At 36.3% G+C, this 17,203-nt stretch overlaps 1 protein-coding gene across 3 annotated transcripts; it reads right to left on the minus strand.

Annotated features, from left to right (window-relative positions):
* Positions 1–223: 223 nt before the first annotated feature.
* LOC121407133 (serine/threonine-protein kinase 24-like) lies at positions 224–13,930 on the minus strand. 3 transcript variants are annotated; one of them, XM_041598069.1, is made up of 5 exons: positions 13,462–13,930; positions 11,512–11,552; positions 10,905–11,028; positions 3,657–4,329; positions 224–1,938 (listed from the first exon to the last, which is right to left on the minus strand). In XM_041598069.1, the coding sequence occupies exons 1-5, from the start codon at positions 13,600–13,602 to the stop codon at positions 1,925–1,927; spliced, it is 993 nt and encodes a 330-aa protein (XP_041454003.1). In that variant the 5' UTR covers positions 13,603–13,930; the 3' UTR covers positions 224–1,924. The 3 variants fall into 3 exon arrangements, with proteins under 3 accessions (XP_041454003.1, XP_041454002.1, XP_041454001.1); XM_041598068.1 differs by having other exon boundaries at positions 224–1,942; positions 3,657–4,326; positions 13,462–13,924; XM_041598067.1 differs by having other exon boundaries at positions 224–1,942; positions 13,462–13,917.
* Positions 13,931–17,203: the final 3,273 nt, after the last annotated feature.

The following is a 17,203-nucleotide window of genomic DNA, read 5'->3' on the forward strand; positions in this document are numbered from 1 at the left end:
CCCCCTCCCCGCTCAATGTCGGAGTGACGTCTATGCATGGTCTCTCTTGATTACCAATAAGTGCATATTGCGATATCATCGTCGACGTCATCATCATCATCATACCGCCATTATCCTGATTATCATTTTCATATCGTTGTTATCATCATCATCATCATCATCACCATCACCATCATGCATGGTAATGTTTCAAAGGAAATTATTCATAACGCACACCAAGATCGGCAGTGATATTGAATTTAATAAATAATATACCCATAAGTAACACAGAAATGTCAAATATTTCAAGCATAAAATGGCAAGTATTCTGAAGTCAAGTTTAATTCATGGTCTGTGTTAAAAAAATGAGAAGCCGAAAATATATGCTTTTTGCGTTTACTATCCCCCCCCCCCCCATTCTCAGACAGTTATGAATTGACTTTGTGTGGAATATGAATTGCGCCTACAATGTTAAGATTTTGTGTAACATCTGCTTCCCATAGCTTACCAGAGCGTTTCAACAACATTTTCGTCCGACAAGTTGTCAGATCAGACAACTTTTCTTGAATGTGGTTTTGCTGAGAAGCACCATTACCATGGTAAATGTCAAAACAGGACTTGTCGGATAAAATGTCCCGCAAGAGCTTTCATGTAGCGCTCCCAAGAGTCCATATAAAGCGCAGAATTATTATACGGGTTTTTTCTTTGCATATAACGATAACCCATTTTAATATTTTTTTTTTTAAGAAAAGTCACCCAGAAATGTCCTATATATTTAAAACATTAGAATGGTTCTTAGCATACTTCGAAAACTTCCCCTTTTTTACAACTATAGCTCATAACTGCGAGCAATTGAAAAGATAGTCCATAAAATTTAATGGCTCATCATTATAACATGATATTGAATGTAATATAACATGTAAAATATTCAACTTGGCAGAGAAAAGGCAAATTGAAATGCTGTAGATTTTTTTAATGAATCAATCATTTATGTTAAATCCATCTACTTTTCATATCTTTCGGAATGATTATTATAACGTGTACTGTATAATGTTCTTCGATGAGAATACTTATTCATAAAATCCTAGATTTTTTTTATTATCCCATGAATATAATGAATGAAAACAATAAATACTTCTTAAATAAGATTAAAAAAAACAAGTTATGCGCCTGCGCACTGAAAACACTATTATAAATACATCATCAATCGAAATTACAATTACAATATTTCTATTACTATTTATCGGGTAAAAATTGTGTTGATCAGGGGTATTCCATCAATAGTTTTCGTCCAAAAAGGTTTTAGATCCGAAAAGCGTTTCATTAACATTTTCATCCGATAAGTTGTCTTGTCTGACAACTTCCTTGATTATATGATTGGCTAAGAGACAGTGTTATAATGTCAGATAAATCACTACTTATCGGATAAAACGTCTTACAAGTCCTTCATGAAACGCTCCCCATACCTCTTTTCTTGAATTTGATTGGCTGAGAAGCATTGTTACTATGGTAACTATTGGGGACTTGTCGGAAAAAATGTTAAAACTTCTGACAAGTCATTTTATGAACGCTCCTCATGCAGGTAATCCATTTGCTTCTGCAAACTCATCAGTCGGCTAACATTCCCTGGCCGACTTCCTTGCTTGACAACCATCGTGGAACCGTTTATAGATAGTACCCAGTACGACTTCATAATATATCAATCATATATGTCTGCATAATAAATCTTTTTAAATATTGATGGTCCAAATATTTTGCTCGGAAAGATTTTGCTTTTGTTAAACTTCTCTTCATCGATGTTTTTTAACAAGTCTTTTCCAGAGTGGAAGTTGTCGGCGATCCACTTGTTTCTTCAAGGAAGTGATATGATCGAGAACAAAGGGAAGGTCCGATCTTGACTGTGGATTCCTCTTCATGCATTTGATGGCTAAGGATGTTAGATCTTTCAGAAGTGGACATCTGTCTGCATAATTGTGGAGGAGAGAGAATTTAAATTAATCTATCTTCGGTTCAAACGGGCTCTTGTCAGGGAAAAAATTAAATGAATAAGGAAAATTTTCATTAATCAAACAAAATATATATGAAGTTGTTGATCTTTGTTTTAAAGGAAATACATTCCGGTTGTGTCATCACAGAGGTTATCGTTTCTGCTGGTCGGACAATGGCGTAACCCGACCATTCGAGAAAAATTGGCCCCCAATTTTGTAAATCCGGTCTGAGCAGTGGGGATGATAGCAATATATTGACCTGAAAATTTATAATTTAAGGGACAAACAGCGGCGTAGCTACGGGGGGGGTGCAGGGGGCAGGTGCCCCCCCCCCCCCCGGTGACCCCCAGAAAAAATTGGCAGAGCGAAAAAAAAGTGAGAAAGAAGAAAAAAAGGAAAAGAAGAAGAAAGACAGAAGAAAAAAAGATGAAAATAAGAGGAGGAAGACGAGTGAATGAAATAATGTGAGGGGAAGACTTGCAATTAAAAAACAAATCTTTCATGTTACTATATAAATTTTTTGCTTGCGCTTCGCGCCAGAATTGCCTGTTCGATGAGATTCATATCTTGCTCAATAGGCTGATATGAAACAAGTTTTGAAGTTAATATACAAAACATATTTTAGCTCGGACATCGAGTTTTCATTATTTTTATTTCATTTACAAATTTAAGTTGTCTGTAAAAATGTCCGTCTACATATCAGCATTTTAAGCTCACGCTGCGTGGTCACATTGTTTGATTTGCCAAGTTCATATTTTCTACGTGTATTCCATAATGTTCCATTAAACAAATTTATTCAGAATGCCCAGATTCTAGGTCTAAATCTAAAACATGCGCGATAGCCTGCATGTTCTTTATTTAAAATGTACTTAAATTATCCAGTTTCACATCAGAATATCAATAATTGTCTGCACACGCTTCACGATCGCATTATTAATGACACCCAATTGACTATCTCCTATTTATGATTTACAAAATATGAATAGTGTCCCGCTTTAAGGTCTAAAATCTAATTTTCTTCCTCTCGCGCTTCGCGCTCGCATCAATTGTTTAGTTACATACCTATCCCATTTATTAATACAAAAATTAGAATGACCAATTTTTAGGTCGGAATGTCAAAAAAATTTGCTCGCGCTTCGCGCTCACATTATTGAAATATATTGGCGTTCGCAGTAACCATCTAGTTACATACGAATCTTGTTCAGGATTACACATAACATTGCCCAGAAAATTAAATTTTCAGGAAAAAATACATGCAAGTAAAAAAAAAATCGCTCGCGCTTCGCGCTCGCACTTTTCATAAGGCTTATGAGATTATTTCATGTTTCTATTGTTTTATAGGAATAAAACTAAGAAGTGATTGATCGGGGAAAATATAGGTGAAGATAATTTGGGGCACCATCCCCTATTGGCGAAAAGTCGGATCCACCCTTGTGACACATACAAACACACCAGAAAAATGGCCGGTGCCCCCCCTGAAAAAGCAAGGACCCTCAGTGCCCCCCCAGGAAAAATATCATAGCTACGTCACTGGGGACAAAACTTCCTGCCCCTACCCCATTTTGATATTTATTTGGCTTGATTGGCAGAAAATTTCTGTCCGTATACCACTGTCCCTATCCCTCCTTTGTCCAATACGCCCCTGTCCCTAGCTAGTCTACTCCTTTCAGAGGAAATCTTGTAAATTACCTTCTACAACTTTTGTGATGTCTTCAAGGATTTTGCCAACTGAGAATACATCCGATGAAATCGATGTTGACTGTCCATGTAGAACGACCTCGGGGGCTACGTAATCACCCTCCTCTCCGTGGATGTATGCTACTTTCAATTCTTCTGGAAGCTCCGTCATCCGTAATGGCGACGAGATCGTGCTGACCATACCGAAGTCAATGATGACAGCGTGGTAACTATGACCTCTTTTCTCGAGAAGGACATTATCGGTCTTAAGATCGTTGTGCAGGAGTCCTTGGTCGTGAAGCTCCATCATTCCTCGCACGACATCCTCTGCGATGTCGAGGCCGTTTGCCACAGACAAAGGCGGGGGCTCGAGTAGAGAGAAGGCGGTTCCTGACTTTTGATTTCCAACAAATTCTATTGCCAAGCAAGGGTCGTTGTCGAGATCGAGCGTGCCTAAAAACCTCGGAAAGTACTGACTGTCGGATAGAAGTAGGTGGACAACTGCCTCTTTCTGTACCCGTGCACTGATCGCGTCATTGGACTCATTGACCATTTCGTTGGACGCGTGGTGGTTTTGTGATCTGCAAGATTGTTTGATTGCCAGAGCCCTCTTTGTCTGGATGTGTCGCCCCAAGAGCACTCTTCCATAGGTTCCTCGACCAATCTCTTGCAGATCGTTGATCTTCTGGAAGTTAAAGGAGAGAGAGTGTGTGTGTGTGTGAAAGAGATGGGGAGAAGGGAGGGGGGGGTATGGGAATGTCAGATAGCCACGATCTATCTATTTTTTTTCTCTCTCCCGCTTTCCTCCTTCACCCACTCCTATATAAGCATCACCCTATCCTCTCGTTTTTTGTTTCTTTCATTCTCTTTCCATTGACTCATATTCAATTTCTCAAGAACCATATCAATACAATTCATCCCCTCCTCCTCGTAATAGTTATACCTACTTAGTTATTAGTCTAATCTATATCCAATTCTTTGAGGGATCCACACACTGGCGTAAATCCGTGTTGATGGGTGGGGGGATGACTGAAATATTTTGGCATTTTTTTGCAATCATGTTTTTAGATATGCAAGGAATTGTCGTTGATATGTCTACACCGGCGTTCCGTGGGTCACGGCATTGTGGGGGCACCAGCAATTTTTTTTAATCACTGAGTGAGCGTGCGAAGCGCGAGCTTAATTTTTTTTATATTCACACCTAAAAAGGGACATTATGATCAAATTTATGTAATCATGATAGGTACTTGTCTTGCTAAACAATAAGAGCGCGAACTGAAATTTTCGTATATTTTGACCCCAAACAGCGACATTTTAAGGAATATATTTTAGGAATCCATTAAGAGTATGCATATCTCACCATAGTCATCTAATGCGAGTGCCAAGCGCTTGCTGATTTTATTAGAATTAAATCTGAACACAAACACTTTTTGTAGTCTTTGCAATCATGATTATCATACGCATCTCACCAATCAAATATTGCGAGAGCGAAGCGCGAGCTGAAAATTTAGGTAATTCAGACCTATAGTGGGGCATTCTAAGGTTTCTTTGTAGGAATTAACTAGGACCATATAGGTATTTCATTAACCAAATGATGCGAGCGCGAAGCGCGAGCTGAAAATTTTTGATAGTCAGATCAGAAGAAGGGACATTTTAAGGACTGATTTAAGAATTCATGAAGAGCAGACATATCTCACCAATCCACTAATGCGAACGTAATCACGGACAGGAAATGTTTATATACGAAGGGCAATCACTTTTTGAGTCATGTAAAAGAAACATAATTATGTCACTTATGATAACTCAAGTGCTAGGAAATATATTTGGTTTATATTGACTTAAAAACGTGATGTTTTAGTACAACAGGATTATATATCTTGTTAAACAGACAATGCGAGCACCAGGAACAATAAGACGTAGGCCCTGGGCAAATTATGTTTCATAAAGTTATGATAAAAATGTTTCTTATGTAATGTAACATAAATAATTATAACAAAACATTATAGTGAATAATACTTTCTTCTTTCCCACTACGTTTCTCTTCCTTTCTCCCTCATTTCTCCTTTCCCCCGTTTTTTTTTGGGGGGGGTGCCAGCCGATGGGGGGGGGCATGTGCCCCCCATGCCCCACCGGTAGTTACGCCACTGTATGTCCATATGGCAAATACCCCTCCAATATTGTTATCTTTTTTACCCCATGATGGTTTGATGGTTTTATTAGAGATTACTTCAAAATGTTTTGAAATTCCATCTTAATCCCTCCCCCCAAAACCCCAACATTGATGAATTGGAAGAAACGGGGTTTCTCTTCAATGTTATAATAAGGACAGAAGTATTTCGTTTGCAAATGGTGAACTGGCTCGTTATTTGCATTTTATGATCCAATAATATTGTTTTTATTTGTTAAGCGGTATTTTAGGAAGAATTTTCACCAACAAAACAATTATCTCTTGTGATTTTTTTTTCCATTTCTTCATTTCCCAATCAATCACTATGCTGTATACGCCAATTCTTTTGGACCAACTGCTTAATCTCTTCATACAATATAGAAAAAGTCCTAATTAGATATCATCTCATTCTTTCACGACTCAAATATTTTAATCGGTTTGTCAGAAAAGAGATCCATTACTTTAATTATTAAACTGTGAATGGTGGGCTTCTAGTACATTCTTGAACTCTCTTTATACTTTCAAATTAATTCAAAGCTCATTTCCAGTTTCCCTCATTTATTTATTCCTCTTTGTAACAGATTTCTAAGGAAAAATACTCCCTTTGATGTAGACCATTCTCGGTATTTTCTAGACTGAAAAGCATGTAATGCGGTTTCAATGTATTAATTCAATTCAATGTAGATTATGTAAGACATTAGAAGTCTATAGTGATTACTCAATCTTGTTGGACTTCTTTTTATGATTCATGGTTCTTTTTTTTTGTTGTAAATATTGTCTTCTTCCAATGCCCTCATAGTAAACTCTAAGTTTTTATTTGCTGAAATTGGTTTATCCATTGTATCTTTAGGGTGGTCGAGCTCTGCTCTGCTGCCCAGCCATCATTGACCAAGATGGGTCTTACTCTTTTTGCATTCAAATATGGTCTTATTGTTGATACACTAGCACCACTTTCACACATGAATACACCTCTACACACACACTCACGCACATGCACCACTTGCACACTTGCAGTTGACCTCTCTCCAAACCTCCGGTACTTTACATTTTCACGTTCCCCTGTTTGAGTCACATAATTTTACTCCAGATATTTTCATTGAGAACCCGCAAGATAGCAAATATTACACTCCCCAAGAATTCAACAACGAATTTAATATTACTCCAGATCATCTATCTCTTTTACATGCAAACATAAGAAGTCTAAATAGAAACTTTGAATATTTAGTTAACCTCTTACACTCATTAAATAACTTTCAATTTTCAGTCATCGGTTTAAGCGAAACATGGCTACATGAAAGTTCTCCTGACATGTTTGATATACCTAATTATAAATTGATAAGGGCAGACCGTAAGGGAAGAAGAGGAGGAGGAGTTGCTTTTTACATTTCACAAAATCTCAAATTCAAGATTCGATCTGATGTTAAATTATTGCATGCCGAGTCATTGTTTATAGAGATTGAAAATTCTAATTCCAAAAATATCATCATAGGATTAATTTATAGACCACCTGATACAAATATCGATCGTTTTCACGATGAACTAGAATATTTTCTTCATGAAATAGGGAATGAAAACAAACATTGTTTTTTGCTCGGTGATTTTAATATCAACTTCTTGCCCTCATCTCACATTAATAATTCATCAAATTTAATGAAATTATTATATTCGTTTGGTTTTATTTCTATTATTAATAAACCCACAAGGATTAACTTGAATTCATCAACTCAGATTGATAACATATTTTCGAATGTTCATAATAACAAAGCCATAGGAGGGATTTTATGTTCTGAAGTTTCGGACCACCTGCCTATTTTCTTAACTTGTGATTGTAAACTGTCTTACCCCAAATCAAACAAAGAATATACTTATCGTAAAGAATCTAAACAAAATATAGAATTACTGAAGCAAGATCTAGTTTTGGAAGAATGGGATGATGTTTATAATGAAGTAAATCCCAATATTGCATACAATAACTTCAATAATACATTAAAACATTATTATGAAAAGAATATCCCTATAGGTAAAGTAAAAAACCAACGTAACAAACCCAAAAATCCTTGGATAACGAAAGGTTTACTGAAGTCCATACAGACACGTAATCGCCTATATAAATATCACTTACGCAATCCAACTGATGATTCTTTAAAAAAATATAAAATATATCGTAATAAACTAACAAAATTAATTCGAATATCCCGAAAATTGCACTTTACTAACAAAATAAACGCTGCCAATGGAAATACAAATACAACTTGGAAAGTTATCAAAGAAGTGTTGGGTACTATAACACACCCCCCACCTAATGATAAAATCACTCTCAATGGATCTGAAATACTTGATCCCACTAATTATGCAAACTCATTTAATTCTTTCTTTACCAATATTGGACCCGAGCTTGCAAACAAAATTAATAGTCCCAACGCACATTTTACAGATTACCTCACAGATCCAAATCAAGAATCTCTTTTTTTAACCCCAACAAACCCCTCCGAAATAATCACTATTGTTCGTTCCCTTCATAATTCTAGATCTTCTGGTTGCGATGGCATTAACATGTCTCTTCTTAAGCAAATAATCCACCCTCTTGCTAGCCCTCTTACTCACATATTTAATAACTCCCTATCCCAAGGTGTTTTTCCAGACTTATTCAAAATTGCAAAAGTTAATCCAATCTTTAAAAAAGACAACCCTCACGAAATAAGTAATTACCGTCCCATTTCCTTACTTCCAACAATATCTAAAATTCTCGAAAAAATAGTTTACACAAGACTTTATAAATTCATAAACAAATACAACATTCTAAATTGTAATCAATATGGTTTTAGAAAAAATTATTCAACAGACTTAGCATTACTTCAAATTTATGACAAAATAACAAATGCCAGAGCGAACAAAGAACACGTAATTGGCATTTTTTGCGATCTTAGTAAAGCGTTTGACACCCTCAACCATGAAATTTTACTTTCCAAACTCAACCATTATGGAATACGAGGTCAATGTCTCTCTTTTTTTGAAGACTACTTAAATAATCGAAGGCAATATGTCAATTTTAACAGTTGCGACTCTGATTCTCTTTTAGTTCGATGTGGTGTCCCTCAAGGTTCCATTTTAGGCCCACTTTTATTTTTACTCTACATTAACGACATTATTAGAACCTCCTCTATTTTATCCTTCGTATTATTTGCCGACGACACCAATATATTTTATTCTCATAGAGACCTTAATTCATTAAACAATATCGTTAATCGTGAAATAGACAAAGTGTCAAACTGGTTCAAAGCCAACAAACTCTCCCTTAATACAAAAAAGACACATTTTATGTATTTCAGACACCATTCCCATAACATTACATTAACACACCGATTCACATTAACATTGACGGCACCCCCCTTGAACAGAAAAAACAATCTAAATTTTTAGGTATAATTATGGATGAATTTTTGACTTGGAATCAACACATTCACCATGTTACGATGTCCGTCTCCAAAAGTATTTAAATTTCTAAGTTAAAATTCACTCTTCCTGACAAAACTTTATTCTTATTATACAATTCATTAGTCCTCCCTTATATAACATATTGTAATATCGTTTGGGCAAATTGTGGTTCTTTTAAACTAAACTCCATCTTTAAACTACAAAAAAGAGCAATCCGTATGTGCACAGGGTCACATTACCTGGCTCATTCTGACCCTTTGTTTCATAAACTTAAAACCTTAAAAATCTTTGATATCAATACGATTCAAGTAGCTATCTTTATGTTCAAATACTTTAATAATCAACTTCCTCCGTCCTTTAATAATATGTTTAGGTTTAACAGGTCTGTTCATTCCTACCCAACCCGCACATCAGGAAACCTTCATCTCACCAACCCTAAGTTATTAATAACTCATAAATCAATTCGACATTATGGTCCCGATATTTGGAACAACTTTCCAAACAACGTTAAGTCATGTTCAACAATATACTCATTTAAAGCCACTATTAAAAGAAAAACCATTGAATCATATGCATCCCCCTCTTCAAGTTAATTATTCAACTGCCCTTTACTGCACCCGCACTTGCACCTGCATTGCACCCACTTGATCAATGAAAGAAATTTATGTACCATTTTACGAGGCCGCCATCATCTTCAAGCTTAACCGCTCACGATGGCGGTCTCCTGCATTCGTTTAAACTGTTATTTTATTTTCATTGAATATTGCTACTTTTTTATATTAATTTTTCATTGCTTTGTTATGACTATTTCTTAACTTGTTTTGTAAAACTCAATTGTATCACCTAGATGATATATTGAATATTTATGCTGAGTGCAGAAATAAATTCAAATCAAATCAAATCAAAAAGTGGGGGGGATGTTTGTACAGGCCACCCCCCCCCCTTCTCGAAAAGTAGGGGGATATATCCCCCATCCCCCCCCCCAGGATTTACGCCAGTGGATCCACATTTAACAAGCCCTGCATGCTTTTCAGTGGATCCTTTCATTTTCTCAACTTTTATTTAATTTAAAAACAATATCAATAAAAATAGCCTTGCAGATGTTTAATCGAGATTGTTTGAGATAATCGAGATAGTTTTTACCTTCATTGTTTATAGCCTACCGAAAACATCTATCTGCTTCGTCTGTATGGTCTTATTGCTTACATAGTATATCCCTTTGTATTGGTTTGTATGGTTATTATTTCATATTTGTGAAATATGCTGAGTCGAAAATAAATAAAGGAAACTTGGAAATTACCGCAACTTTAAATTTGTTTTTATTGTATAGTAAATTGTTCTGGGGCCGCGCTACATGGGTAAGCGGGGAGAGACCATGCACCCCCAATATGAATGTTCAAGTTCAAAAAGAGGAAGAAAGGAGGGGGGAGAAAATGGATAAGAAAGGCAATCGTGAAGAGGGGTATGATCGTGTAACTGTAAAAATGGGTAGTCTTGACTACCCCCCCCTGACTTACTGGAAAAAAATCCTACACAACTCTCTTTTCGGAGGCTTTGGTTGTTCCATTGGTGTTGTCACTTTTTTTTCAACATTGCTTTTTTGGGGCGGGGGCTCCTTTTTTTCTTCAGTTGTAAAGGTGATAGCTACTGAAACCTACCTTAACTCGTTTGCATTTGTCAAATGTTCCGACATCTTTCATTGTTAGCCTTTGGCATTTGACTTTTGATGACAACTTCTTGATGACCGCTTCATTGAGCACCTGCAGTCTGTTCGAGTAAGATCTGGTATCAGAAAAAAAAAGAATAAAAACAAAAACTAAGTACAGTGTAGTTCCCTTTAACGGCTTTACATCAGACAGACTAAACCTCTGAGTCATCACTTGTTTTTATTTTGTGACTTTGATTTCATTCAAATTAGAACTGTTGTTCCTTCCTTTGTTGTACCTGTTCTTCCGTTACATTTTTATTTTATATAGTACTAATCTACTTTTCCTAATTTAGGATGTGGTTTTACAGGGCATTTTCCATGACACTATAATAAGCAACTTGTAGCGCAGAACGATAGTTCTGGCAGCCCTCTCTGTAATAATTGGTTCATTAAACCAGAACCCCCCCCTCTCTAATACCAAACTAACATAACAATGTACAGTAACTCATACACTGTTCTTCGTAATGCAGCAAATTTGAGAGCTTATGTAGGGTTACTCTAAAACTTCATATGACCACCCCCCCCCCTCCATCTCGACAATGGGAGTAAATACTTACGATGACTTTTTCTCGAATACATCATCGGTCTCACATCCATCCTGTATAAAAGGGAAAAAATAAGATCATTTTTTCGAAAGAAAAGAAAGAAAGAAAGAATGAAAGAAGGAAGGAAAGAGAGAGAGAGGGAGAGAGAGAGAGAGAGATAGAAAGAAAGAAAGAAGGAAGGAAGGAAAGAAAAAAAGAGGGGAAATAGGGGAGGAAGAGAAAAAGGTGAATGTAACAATACAGATTCACCATTTGAGGAAAAACAAAACACTTTTAATTGATGTGGCAGGATGTTTTTCAACCAAGTCTAAGCTTCATCCTCGATCAGGTCTACCAAATAAATGTATTTTCAGCATAACCATATATTCATGACTGATGACTGGGGAAAACAATAGCTATATATACTCGGTCGTCAAAATATTGATTTAAAGGAAGTATATCATTTCAGAACCGGCAAAAACACGATTCGACCTTCTTTGATACCCCTCCACTTTCCCTGTCGCACTGAGAAGGGGGTATACTTCTACATGTACGTCTCTGTCTCTCTGCTTCTCAGCCATGGGCGGAAAGTCAAGTCCAGGGGGGGACAGGGGGGACGTGTCCCCCTACTCAAAATAGTAGGGGGACACAATGTCAAATGTCCCACTACTATTTTTGGTCATTTATGATGGTAAGAAATACATCGTTCAAAATCGAAATAAAGCATTGTATTTTAGGACGAGATGACCTTACTTTTGGGATGATAACTTTTTTTTATGTTGTCAAATTTTCCAGCCCCTTGTCCCCCTACATTTTGGGAGAGATTTCCAACCCTGTTCTCACCCCAACCCCTCCCCCCTCTCTCTCTCTCTCAGTCATGACCGCTTTCTTCATTAACAATCCCATGCACTTTCTCTTAATTTTTCTGTTAAAGGGATTTTCACTGGATGTTTTTATGACAAATTTATATCGCATCCTATACTGCATATTCTCTAATATAACTTGGTAGCAAATAGGAAAACGAATGATTCGGTTCAATTGAACAATTATTACAAAAAATAGAGATTATAAAACTGTGACAATGAATTAAATTCTATGTAAATAGGTATACCCCCGGTACACCTTTAACAATAATTTATCTCCATTTATACATTTCCATCAACATGATTAAGTTCCAAATCTCTTTTGGTATAGACTCTATGGTGTATAAGGAATGCTATCAACATTGTTAAAAGTTTCAAAAATTACAAAATCAAAATTTTGGGCACATCCGATCAAGACATGACTGGATTTTTGTTCGTGTAGACATGTACTTCCAAGTTTTTTTGGCGAGATGAAGTTGGTCATTCAAGTATTTCCAAACAATATTTCCAATCGCTATCCTTGACAATATATACATCAGTTAATACAAAGTCGTTCAAATTTTATGCACATGAGGCCAATGTGTTCATACAGGATTTTACTTTTTTAAGGCGTGAGCAAGCAAAAATTCTGAGGGGTTCACTTTGAATACAGTGCACTTTGTTGAAGATTCGCAATCGAGAGAGAAAAATCAATCGTATTTAGAAATTAATTGTGTTATCTTGTCGATATTCCATTTTTTTCAAGTTTTCACAACTCAATGTGCTATATCCCTTAAAGGCCGCCATTGCCACCAAAACCATGGCAAAATGCATCATCCCGGAAAATATAGCCGATACCCCCCCCCCCCCGATAACAAACACACGACGCACAATAAAAAATAAACAAGCAAACCAAACAAAGAAGAACATGAACCACCGCTTTAGGTCCATGCCCCCTCCCCCCCCCCCCCAAAAAAAAGAAATAAATAATAATAACAATAAATAAATGAAATAAATAAATAAAATAAAAATAAAATAAAGACGTAGAAAAGAAATGAAAAGGGAAATTTTCCAGAATGCCAAAATTGAATTTTTAGATTTTAAGAGTAATTTTTTTCGCTCGTTTCGCTCCCTCACATACCTGAATAACACTGTCGTCACCACTAGTCTTATGAGAGTTGAGAACTTCAATGGAATCACATGTTGTCTTCAGTTCTGGGAATAGCTCGGTGATTTCACTCATTAGACTTGATGAGCTGCTTGACAGCGAGTAGGAGTCCATGATTCGGCCTTCTGATTTTTAGAATTGTTTGAGCAAAGACCACAAAACCAATCGTATATAGGAACGAAAACACAAGTGATCGAGGACGATGCAGTGCTATTTATAATCACTGCTGCATTGCTGTATCCATGCTGTACACGAATGGAAAGAAAAATAATCGAATTTCCAATTTCCAGATCAAAACATGCGGTAAGGGGTAATTTTATTGCTAGCCAAATAAAAATAAACATGATAAAAGACGGTCAATTGCCAAATCGGAAGCCCGAAGCTGCCGCATGCACAAAATTTGCCCCGGCAAATGGCGATGGACAAAATGAAAGACAATTGTATCGTGATGTTCTCATTGATTGGTTGAAGGCCGGAAAGCCATGTCAATTCGCTTACAATTGTTTCCACATTTTTAACGATGTTATGGGGTAAAGACCAGAGTACGACACATTTTTTTTACACTGAGTGATCATTAGATGCCAATTATTCATTGGTAATAACAATCGAGCATCATTGTTAAAGTACATTAAAGTGAATTCCAAGAGTCTTATTTAACTGTTCTTTCGGTACTTTTTGAACAAAGTTGAATGACTGTTGTTCGCCCGTTGTTCGATGGATGTATTACTAAAAATACCCTTATTGCATTGAGAACATAATTAAAGTCACCTCAGAAAGAATTGAATGGATAGATTGGATCATTGATATTACGTAGCTGGAATATTTTACTTTCTCAGTTGTCCAAGAGGTAGACACATAATGAATAGACTTATAATTGCCCCACTTGGCAACACATGCCGTGATGCACCGATACAACGCAGTTCAGGGTAGATAATGGCAAACCAAAGAGTTTTAAGACATGGAGGACCATATCCACATTCCCTTTAGAGCCAGTTTAATTGATGCCGCGAGGATAAAATGATTATGTCAGGTATTTGATTTGCTTCACCATTTGATTTTTACTGTCCAATTTTAGACAAAAGATTCTTGCCTTACTACAGATTTACTAACAATTTATAAAAGGGAATATGCCGCTATTGTGATGATATTTACTTTTCGTTGCCCCTGGCACCTATTTGGTCGGATGACTATGATCAGACAGATTTCTAAATTTTACTAGGGCAAGCAAAAATAAATGTGGAATGTGAAATTACTTGACTGGCAGCATGTGACTGCAACTGTGACATCATCACAAATATTCTCACAGACTATTCTTCTTTTTTTTTTGCAGTGTATAAGTGTTTGGAAATCTAAAGTTCATTGTCAAATTCTGAGGGGTTTTCACATTTGAAAGTGTTACCATACATTATAATTCGCTCAATTCCAGGAGAAAATAAGTCTTTGAGATATACTTCGTCATGTGTTCAATATCCATGTTTATATTAATCAAAGAAAATTGAAAATACAGAATTCATTTCTTAAATCTCCAGTGATTACTGGCGGCATCACAGGTCGCCATCAAAGAGAACAGTGCACCTATTTTTTTTTGTACTTTTTGTTTCGAAAGTGGAAGCTTTATGAACTAATTTGCATTTCGATGTCATTCCATCTCTTAAACTCCTTGGACAAACAATAAGGAGCAGCGTGCAAACTGTAGTCTGACGAACCAGGTTTAAAGACGTGTTTCTGTATAACTATTTGATTACCCCCCCCCCCCCATAATAAAGGGACAAGGTGAAAGTTACGGAAAGTTACAAAAAAATTATAGTCTCTGTGAATCATAAAAACACAAATATGACAAACAAATAATAAAAATAAATAAAAATAAAGTCCTGGTTTGTGTTACTTTATAACGTCTATCATCATTCCTATTTTATGACGTCACTATTTGTCTTGCCCCCCCTGATTTGTCAAAATACCTTGGTTCCGCCCCTGGTAAACATTGTATAGGTCGCTTTTATGAAAAACTGATCATTGCTCTTCTATATTTCTTTGTAATTTCAATTTACACCAAAATTGCACCGCATACAATACCCTGACGACTGCCTTCTCGCGATTATGCGTTTTCTGATATTTTCATTAAAGGAAACCAAAACCCAAGAAGAGAAGCAATCTTATTGGAAAGAGTAAAATGAGAGGAACAATTTTAAAAAAAGTTTCATCAAAATCGGTTATGAAATAAGCAAGTTATGGACGTTTAAAAAGTCTTGTTGTACTTTCTATGGGGATTCTCAAATTGGCAAACGTGCTTCAAAATGGCTGATTTTGTGGACAACTCTCCATTTTGTTTTGTACACAAATTTTCAGATTGTCCCCATTATATTACATCTTTCACATTATCTCCTCCTGACCTTGACTTATGTGGTGTGAATTATAATAGTCCCCATGACATATGTTGTGCTCAGAAGGAGGCAAGATGCAATTTGAAAGATAATGAGGAAAATCTAAATATTTGTGTACAAAACAAATGGAAAGTTGTCCACAAAATCAGCCATTTTGAAGCACGTTTGCCAACTTGAGGATCCCCATAGAAAGTACAACAAGAGTTTTCAAACTCCCATAACTTGCTTATTTCATAACCGATTTTGATGAAACTTTTTTAAATTGTTCCTCTCATTTTACTCTTTCCAATTAGATTGCTTCTACCCTGTTTCCTCGATGAGGGGGCCATCATGATCGGTATAAGGGGCATCATGCACAGCCCGCGTAGATTTAAAAAAAAAATGATTTAAATAGGGCTATTAGGATCCACTGAAGTACCCCATCCTGATAATTCGTGATAATGATAAACTGAGCGGGGCTTACCCTTATAGAAATACATTATTAGACATCACAGCACGCGAAAAAGGGGAATTTTCCCAATGATAAAGGCATTACCTCAGTGTTTCCTATTACGGCCAGTCGTGCACATCCAATCCAGTGGTTCGGGGAACTTTACACCAGTCGACGTGTTATAGTTTGAGTCATCATCAACAATATATTCAGTTTAGTTGCTGATCCATGTATTTGCGAAGTTATTGATATTATTATGGATTTCATTATAGAAGTCCTAAACGCAATATAATAAAATGACAACTTTAAGTTATTATTACCGTAATATGAACTTGATGACACGTTGGGGGTTGTCATACCGATAAACAGGTTTGATTCTGACAGGTGCATAATGTTCGATCAAATCATATCAGGTGTTGGAGCTATATAGGTAAAACAATGTTGCTTCTAACGTCACCACCAGGGATTTCAATTGGTCTAACGTCGCCAATTCGTCCAATTACCAACTCGTCTACTACCATTTGGTCTATCATCAGTTCGTCTATTTACCATGCACAGGGTCTACTTTCATTTAGTCTAATACCATCCCGTCTATTAACCATTTGGTCCAATAGCCATTTAGTCCATATGCCATTTGGTCTAATTAAACTAAAGTGTTAATTGTGCAAAATTAATTATTTAAAAAAATGTGTATTAGACCAACTGGTTATTAGACGAAATGGTGATTAGACGAAGCGATGATTGGACCAAATGGTTATTGGACTAAATGGTTGTTAGACGAATTGTTGATGGACGGAATGGCACTAGACCATGAAGGAAGGCCATGTGGTGAGTGGACGAATTGTCAATTTACCACCACCAACACCAACTATACCAACACTATACCTCCCTCCCTGACAAAATA

Source organism: Lytechinus variegatus, chromosome 2, assembly GCF_018143015.1.
Source record: "Lytechinus variegatus isolate NC3 chromosome 2, Lvar_3.0, whole genome shotgun sequence".
NCBI lineage: Eukaryota > Metazoa > Echinodermata > Echinoidea > Temnopleuroida > Toxopneustidae > Lytechinus > Lytechinus variegatus.

Bases quoted from the DNA above. Each gene is read 5' to 3' on its own strand.
- LOC121407133 (XM_041598067.1), bottom strand. From the start codon at position 13,602: ATGGACTCCTACTCGCTGTCAAGCAGCTCATCAAGTCTAATGAGTGAA. The intron at 11,553-13,461 runs GTATGTGAGGGA...CCTTTTATACAG, and splicing joins GTGACGACAGTGTTATTCAG to GATGGATGTGAGACCGATGA. The intron at 1,943-3,656 runs GTAATTTACAAG...ACAATTATGCAG, and splicing joins CATCACAAAAGTTGTAGAAG to ACAGATGTCCACTTCTGAAA.